The following is a 9,420-nucleotide window of genomic DNA, read 5'->3' on the forward strand; positions in this document are numbered from 1 at the left end:
AGAATAAACAAAAAATATGTTTGTTATAGAAAATGTATCGGTTCTCGTCAATTTCTACTGGACTATTATACTTTGGTCAGATTTTGGTCATAAATATCTGCCTATAACAAGGCAAGTTCCACAATACAACGGCAAATATCTGCACTATATCAATACAAACGAGTTATCAATAACAACTCCGGCAAAGCGAAGTGCAGGTATCTGTTTAAAACCTGTTCGGAATGTCCAACGCTCTTAATCTATATATCAGTCTAAATCTATAAATCGCCTACCGGGTTTCTCATATTGTTACGGGGTCGAACAAAACGATGTATTAAAAATTATAATTGGTAACATCGAATGTAAAAAAAATATTAAATATGTCAAATCAATGTTTTCATGGTGCTATACACTAATTTAACTAATCGCATCTATTAATACGGATGTTTGTTCGATAATCTTTGTAGCAGCTGTACATATATACAAAGCTGGGCCGTTAGAATAGCATTCTGCGTTAATGGCCTAAATAAACACGGCCTGGATATTATGTGGAAAATGTATTATCAAACTTTCATTAATACGAATTATAATTGCGTTAAATTATCATGACAGATTAGTTTTGCTCTACGGATAAGGTAATGGGGTAGATTTACTTTACTTGCGACAGTCTATCATCCATACTTTCATGATTTAACCAATATTGAACTGAATACAGACTGTACCATTGTGAAATTTATACTAGTCAATACTTAAACAGCTGATGCACATAATGTACCATGCAAGCTTACACTATATAACGTTACATCGTGATAATGACCATATCACGAACAACACTGGTTCTTATTTTCAGCGTATGTACGGTGTTCTCCATCCTCCAGATATGGTGTTCACGCAAGGCATACAGGTAAGACGACAACACAATTTAATGATATTCTGATTTTTAGGTAACAACGGCACATACTGTCAATAAGCGATTATTCATAACCGTTTGTTAAGGCAAATTAATGTAAATCTAACTCGCAGTGCATAAATCAGATATAGGTGAAATGCTTATGATATACACTTGTATTATTACTAATATTTCAAATGCATCATCATGAAAACAATGAATGTCCAAACAACTTCGGTTCTATCATTTTACATTGCTGGTATTTAGCTAATAAGTTTGCAAATTTAGACTTACAACATATAATGAAAATATAACAACATTTGCAAAAACAAGGAACACAAAATCACTGACTGATAAAATTGAAAACATTCGATAATTTACGCTACAATCATTCATACAAACAATTGCTGAGGACAAAATGAAAGCAATACAAATGTTTCTGAAACAAAGGGTTTCATCTTCAGCATTTTTTCGAGCGGCCGAGGGTACTTATCACTTACAATACAATATGACAACTTGAGCTCTAACCGTAACTTCCGTATAAGATCTGCATTTTTGTCACTGTCTGAATTACAAGTAAATAGGGCAGCCAAAGAAACAGATTGATTCGGGAGAAAATATCTGATTATAAACATAAACACATAATAGCAACAAAGCTAACAATTATAATTAACAATTGGGCCTTCATCCTGCATTTACTACCAGATGCACTACGTCATCATAACCTGCCATACATCTAAACTTTCGTGAAAATTGTCTTACATTTATAGATCATTAACTAATTTCAAAGCGACTGCTTGTGTTTAATTGCCACATGACTGACATAAAAACTTGCTCAAGTAACTACAGTAGTTACAAAAACCATTAAAAATATTAAATAAAAACACATCACTTGAAAATAAACTAGAAAACGACACATACTACCATCTAGTTAGACAAAATAATACATAAACGTAATAAATGTGCACTGTTGTCGTTCAAGTTTATTAATTTGTGAACTTGTCCATATTGCATACAATACTCGCATACAATAAACATAGAATAATAATAGTTATTAAAATGATTGCAGTGGTGTGTGATAAAACCCAAAATCATGTCAAAGTCAAATCAAAATCAAACAGTTGTGATATGCTTATAGGAAATAAAAATGGCAACAAAGTAAAACAACGTCATTAGAATTATCAACAATCCGTGCCACCTGGCGGCCAATTGAGAATTAATATATTGAAATCGACCTAGTTTCGACGCATACGCAAAGGGACGACATATCCGGTGAAAGTCAAAATATTGAGGGGCTAGGGATCAACCAACAACATTTCAAAATGGGTATTGGGGTAGAGGGCGTGTCACCTTGTCAGTTTATTGCTAGTAAACTCTTCACCTCCAAATTTATTTCGTGGACGTAATGCGGAGTATTCTCCTGAATACATCAGTACTGTGTTTACATAATTTTTCTTTTCAGTTTGATCTTATTATGACCTTCAATAGATTCTTCAACATTCTACTAACTCTTCGCCCAATGTAGGTGACTCCAAATCAATCGTTTAACCAATTACACTTTTTAAGTTTTCAGCTGTCTTGGGTATCTGTCCGGTTGATACCTTGTATCAAATCTCGCAAGTTGGGTTTTCTGTTTGGAATAATTTACATTTGACTCCAATATTCCAATTTTCAAGCCTTCGTCACACCTGCGATTTGCAACATAAAAGGGAAAAAATAAATAATGGTTAAATAATAACAAAAAAAACAATAGCCCTCCTTCCGGCAGCGACTCTAATACAGGAGCTCTTTTTCCAGGGCTCCACAGGGTGGGCTGGATTGATGCAGCTTGTCAGGGCAATCGTTCTGAAATACAAGACTACATGTAAAGTTACCAGTCGAATCAAAGCAGTTTACCCTACAAGTTGGGTAAACGTATAACATCAAATAATACACACATCCAACACAGTGAATAAGATACTTGTCAGAATATTCAAATGCAATGAATTATTTATTCAAACAACCACACCGTTATAATCAACGGAAATGCCAGGCGGATCAAACAACATGTAATCCATACATTGACAAATTCACAATGAAAAACTAAAGCCGTTGACCAAACAGTACTGGCTTTAAATAGTCCTTAGTACAGCCAAAAAAATGTCCAGCTGTGCTGATACAATAAAAATATCACTGTACTATGATGCAATTGTTTGCACGTATTTGTTGATCGACTTAATTAGCTGATTACTATCGAATGGCTGTGTTATGTCTGTCATCGTTTAGGCCCATGCGAGGTCCTGGACGGAACTCGACTCGGTGATTTGGAACTAATTACGATATAACCGTCGCTATTTGGACTACTATTTCTGACAGTTGGTATTCGCAGTTACTAATGTAGTGAACGATTAATCAAAATATATGACGTGTCCAGTACTTAGTGTGATTGGCTGTATGATTGAAGGTTACGCCCTATAGTCTTTATACTTCTTTGTAATTGGTTAAGGTTTTGAAAGTGAATAGCAAGTTGTTTTTTAGTTGTACACCACAACAGACACAGTCTAAAGCAGTCTTGAGGCTGTCTTGGGGCGAGTCTTGACGCAGTCTAGAGGCAGTCTTGGGTCAGCCTTGCGATAGTCTTTGGGACTTTTCCCCAGGGCGCTGTGTCTTATAGAGTGCTCGACTGACCGACTAAGACGAGAATTGAAACGTATTTTTTTGTGTGCGTCTATTTGACTGTAAATTTTAAGTGACTTTCCCGATCCCGTATCTCAAGGGGACGCGATAGAGAGACGATACGAGATCCCCCCCTACACGTGTGAAGAACCTCAGAGGAGAAGAAATTCCCCCTGATAGTACACTCGTCCATAACTCACAACTGCATGAACTGTAAATACGCCCTTATATGGGTCAAATGTCATCTATTAACTCGCTGAAACCACTTGTGTGAATAGAAAGTCAAATAGAAAACATACAAAATAGAATCTAGACATCAAAGGAGTATACATGTATATAACACTAAAGGTTGCGTTCAGCGAATAACGTTTATTTCGTCTATGAACTCCATGCAAGCTGGCAGTAATTACTTTGGATCCCGGCCTTCGCTTAACGACCTTGAACTGTACAGTGACAGCTTGATAATGAATGTTCGATATTCCAAAGGTTCAATATTCCGAAGTTTCGATATTTCAAAGGTTCGATATTCCAAAGAAAATTGCATTTTAAGTATTTAATATTTATAAAAAATGAAATATATCAGGCAGCTTTGAGTCTCTAGCAAAGTATGAAGCCCCAGACGCAGGACGTTCAGTCTCCCTGACGTCGTAGAATTTACATTCAATATATCAAAACATTTCCTGCATTACAGAAAGCTTTTTTTCTACGAATGTATTCCATCATATTCGACTCCAATGCCGATTGCAAATATGCAACAGAATGTACAAATACATGTCACTAAAGGGCGCTGACACAAAATTCACGAAATAACTGTAACGATGTAGAAATAATACATAGTTAAACACGTACCGACTTTGGTCCATAGACTGACACTGCTCGTACCTAATCATTTCAATTGCAAATAATGGTAGGGTGAAACACATTTAGAATGTTTCCGCACATGACAACCGTTTCTCTTTAATGGATGGATGGATAGTAGAAAAACATCCGGCGCTACTGTTGAATCTGGTGTTTACACCAAATAATTTAATTTGCATGTAAAAATGATTTTCCTCACAAAAATATTGACCACAAAATCTGGAGAAACGATACCAAACCTTCGAAATATCGAGATGGAATCGTCCTGTACAGCGTGCAAGTTTGTTTGTCCCTTCGAACCGCTGCCTTCGTCCCGTTCTCTCGCCTCCTCTTGGTCTGAGATTTCCTTGTGGGACTCACTCAGTTCCGCACCAGTGCTCAAGTATCTACAAGTTCAGCCCGTCTACCAGCAATATATGGCAGGAAATTCACCGTCCGGTAGAAAGTTACGTTCACCCACGCGTCTCCATTTTTTTTTTACTCCGATGTTTTCCGAACAAACCCGAAATGGTCTTGTAGCGGTTACTTAGTGGTTACGCCCTCATATAAGAACATGCTGAACGACAGTGACATAAACACAGCGGATATTTTAATAGTCTTCCCGGTGTCGCTGTACATCTACTGTCGTGGGTAGCCCAACGATTGTGGTTAAATAAAAAAATCCCCTGTACACAATCACATCAACCAATCAGAAACAAATGTCCTAATCCCGACGCAATCACGAAAACAGTGCTAATTATAAAAGCTTGTTACTATTGACAAATGTCATGTGTATCACCTGTTTAGTTGCATTTTGGTGGAGTTGATGGTCTGGTGATTATGTATATTATATGTAGTTATGAAATGTTTTGTATTTTTTCAGAATTATCGGCCCGAATGTTCTGATAATTGACATGGTGGTACATTGTTTGACATTGTTAGTAAAAAATGATATTTTTGATATAAGAACCACCAACCCATTGCTCATTAATTAATGGAATCTTTTTATGTCAACTAAGCAACTATGGCCAGTTGGTGGCAACCATGTTTCAAAGGTACCTTCCCACAACAAAATTAGGAATAGCATATCATATGTTTATTACATGTCCTATTCAATAAGTCGTGTACATACGTTGGGAATGATATGATTGGCATGTGAACACATTAATGGGCATTAATAGACATACAGGTTATTAGAAATAATCAAACGTAGATGCAGGTATGCTACAAAATAGATAGAATCAACAATTTTCACATGAGTGCAGCTTGCGTTTTCCCAGCATCGAAAGCCAACGCTCATAGCAACCAACAAGTATGCATCAATAAACATCATATAAAATAAGTGTCACTATACTAGCAACTCTTAGAAATCAGTTCAAAGTGATATATAACTATAAGTTCAATACAAACGATTACACATTCTTTGTTTGGACAGCAGTTTGTTGGTGGGTCTATGAGCCTGGCAACCACTGACATATTAATAACAACATATATGCCCAAGCTGATCATTGCTGCTTGTAGCTATATTTAGTCTTTTTATATTTTTCAGTGGACTCCCGTGGAACGTTTCTATAAAGAAATTATTTTACTATAACAACAGCATCACAAAGAAACAAAAGTTGCAAGAACCTATGTGTGACGTTCCAAAAACAAATGTGGCATTTGTGAAGACATACAAGACAGGTAGTACGACGATTTCTTCCTTGTTAATACGTTATGGCATTAGTCACAATTTATCATTTGTATTGCCATTAAATCATAATACTGGCTGGTTCTCAAGAACTGAACGTTTTAATGATAACATGGCAAAGCAATTGAGACTACCACTGCCAGGCTCAAGATAGAACATGTTAGTTAGCCATGTGCCCTTCAACAAAACGGCCATTGACAAAGTGATTGCAAATGGCACTTATGTAACAATACTGCGTCATCCTGTGGCTACATATGAGTCAATCTTTGGATTTTTTAAATTTACCAATTACATTGGCATCAAATACAATGAAAGTCAAGACGCATTTGAAAAGTTTCTTTCGCAAGCAAATTATTATTTGAAACGACTTATGGATCCTTACCACAAGACATTGTTAAGAAATAGACAAATGTTTGATATTGGACTTGCTATTGAAAACTCTGACAATGAAACCTACATAGATAGTGTGATACAACAAGCAACTAAGGAGTTTGATTTGGTGATGATTAATGAATACTTTGACGAATCGCTCATTCTTCTGAAAAAACTATTATGCTGGGATTTTAAAGATATCCTGTACATGCAACAGAATAAAAGAAATGACCATCTTCGCTTTGACATTGATGAATGGAAACGACAGCGAATATTGACAATCAACAGTGCTGATAACAAACTTTATCAACATTTCAATAAAACGCTCTGGCGTAAGGTGCAGGAATACGGCGATAACTTTACTGCAGATTTGACAACATTTCGAGGTATGTTAAACAAGATGAAAGCCGAATGTTTAGATGAAAGTAAATTTGTGATTGACTATCAAGACCGCAGGAATAACACGTTTTTGAAAAAAACCGCCCCTGTGTATTGTAAAAAGATGAAATACGAAGGTTTTGAACTCCTCGATGCATGGCAGAAATCCAGGCCAATACTTCCTGCAAAGACATCAAAAAAGCTACGATAAACCAGAAAAGATAATTGCGTATAATATAAAATTGCGTCACCACACAATGGTGAAATAAATAATATATTGTCATTCCAGTTATATAAGAATGATTTTTAACAAATAAAGCACTATTCTCCCTGTATACTACTGTTGTTTCCTTTATCCACGGTAACCACGACTGTAAATTATGCCAATTAGACAGTCGGTATATCCTGAACATGAGCAGCCGTGAATTTCAATACGTCAAACGTGTTAGGCTGTTGCAATGTCATTGATGCGTATGATTAATTCGTTGTCAAATACTAATGAGATTCTCTGAGCAATGTAGTGACAGTCTTTAAATGATGGTCACTTAATTGTTGATGCCACAGAGCTTGATTCAGTATTTCCACCACAGCAGCACGAATCTTCAATGGAAGTTTAGATTAGTCAAAAGACTGTTTCCATGCTACATCGTAATGTTTTCCCGTGCATTTTTAGACCGAGTAATACTGGGCATATATAATTAATGACATATATAAAGTGTTTACATTTATTAAATATGAAATCTCACATTGAGTCAGAAAAAACAGAAATAAACTACTGGGATCGGCCAGGCAATAGCTGCAGTTAGCTCTGAATCTGAAATAGACATTGACGACAATGACAAATAGACATTACATCATATAGAGACAAGTTTATTTGTGTCCTTCCAATGGACTTATTATTATTCTATTCACGGTCTATCATTTATACTGTCTAGTAGTGAAATGATTACAGGAAATATTTGTTTTAATTATCCAGTCGCACACGGTATATGTGTACCAGTACACAGTTGTACATACATCTTGCACATTGGTTGAGTAATATGAGAATGATTTATTGGTTATGTACTGATCCATATTTATTGGCTATACAAAAATATATCAATAAGTTGACTTTATGGTCTGAAAATTGGAAGACGTCACTGAAAACATAAACATGTTTTGTTCTCTACTTACGAGAAAATAAAATATTCAAACTTATGTATTGTCAACTAACATAGGCTGACTAACATAATCTGGTTGGTTAAAAGGGCTATGGGGTATAATAATATGTTTTATGAACCTTTCATGCTATACATGTACATAAATTCATCTAAATATACGTTGTTAACGTTGAAGATCACTTGAATTACATGACTATTCGTAATGTAAAGTAATATCACACACAAACTCTAAACTCAAATTATACTAGATAAGGCCTTTGGAAAGTCTTGTCGTACCCTGCACTCAGTAATTGTTTTAGGAAAAATTTCACTACCATGCATAGGTTCGCATTTAAAAACCATGACTAAATCAGTATTACTATGATTGGCCAGCAGTAACAGTATTTCATAGCACTAATTATGATATTACATCACGGAACAGGTTAGTTTTGTTCTACTGATGAGGTAATAGGACAGTTAATACACTGTAAATCTAGGTGTTTTGAAGTATGACATATTTTTGTCCCCAATTTAAAATCACTTTAAGTGATTTATAATTAAACACATTAAAGTGTTTTTCTTAAAATCGTTATTTTATTATTTTACAACATTACTGTTTTAAAATAAAACATTTTACTGTTTTGTGATAAAACATTTAAAGTGTTTACAAGCTTGTCTCCACTTTAAAAACGCTTAAAGTGTTTATAATCTGCATAATTGCGAGAAATGTATATTATGAAAACACTTTTGGTGGAACATTTTAGGAATGTTTTTGCCCATAACACATTAGAAACACGTTTTTAAAAAGGTTTCAACCAGGAACATGTATAAAACGAGTTTATTATCACAACACTTTTTAAAGTGTTTTACTAGACACACATTTTGTAAAATGTTTCTACCAGGAACATGTATGAAATGTGCTTATTATCACAACACTTTTAAAATTGTTTTTACTGGTCACACATTTCTAAAGCGTTTCCACCAGGAACATGTATAAAACGTGTTTATTATCACAACACTTTTTAAAGTGTTTTTCTAGACACACATTTTGTAAAATGTTTCTACCAGGAACATGTATGAAATGTGCTTATTATCACAACACTTTTAAAATTGTTTTTACTGGTCACACATTTCTAAAGCGTTTCCACCAGGAACATGTATAAAACGTGTTTATTATCAAAACACTATTTTAAAGTGTTTTTTAAAAGTGCTCTTAATAGGCACACATTTGTAATGTGTTTCCTTCAGGAACATGTATAACAAGTGCTTATTGTCACAACACTTTTAAAAGTGCTTTAATTAGACACACATTTTGTAAAGTGTTTATAATCACGACACGTAGAAAAATGTCTCAACCGAAGACATGTTTTAATAAAGTGATTTCACTCGCCACACATTGAAAAGAGTTTCCACCAGAAATATGTATTGAAAAAGTGTTTATCATCGCAACACTTTGAAAAGTAAAACACAAACTGAATATT

The 9,420-nt window shown here is 34.9% G+C and overlaps 1 protein-coding gene across 1 annotated transcript; it reads left to right on the plus strand.

The window, feature by feature from the left end:
- The first annotated feature begins 793 nt into the window (after positions 1-793).
- Positions 794-7,135, plus strand: LOC146739158 (galactosylceramide sulfotransferase-like). The gene is made up of 2 exons (XM_085503824.1): positions 794-883; positions 5,910-7,135. The coding sequence occupies exon 2, from the start codon at positions 6,208-6,210 to the stop codon at positions 7,009-7,011; it is 804 nt and encodes a 267-aa protein (XP_085359950.1). The 5' UTR covers positions 794-883; positions 5,910-6,207; the 3' UTR covers positions 7,012-7,135.
- Positions 7,136-9,420: the final 2,285 nt, after the last annotated feature.

Source organism: Saccoglossus kowalevskii, chromosome 9, assembly GCF_978046115.1.
Source record: "Saccoglossus kowalevskii chromosome 9, keSacKowa6.1, whole genome shotgun sequence".
Classification (NCBI taxonomy): domain Eukaryota; kingdom Metazoa; phylum Hemichordata; class Enteropneusta; family Harrimaniidae; genus Saccoglossus; species Saccoglossus kowalevskii.

Coding starts and splice junctions, on each gene's coding strand:
- LOC146739158 (XM_085503824.1), top strand. CDS start 6,208: ATGTTAGTTAGCCATGTGCCCTTCAACAAAACGGCCATTGACAAAGTG.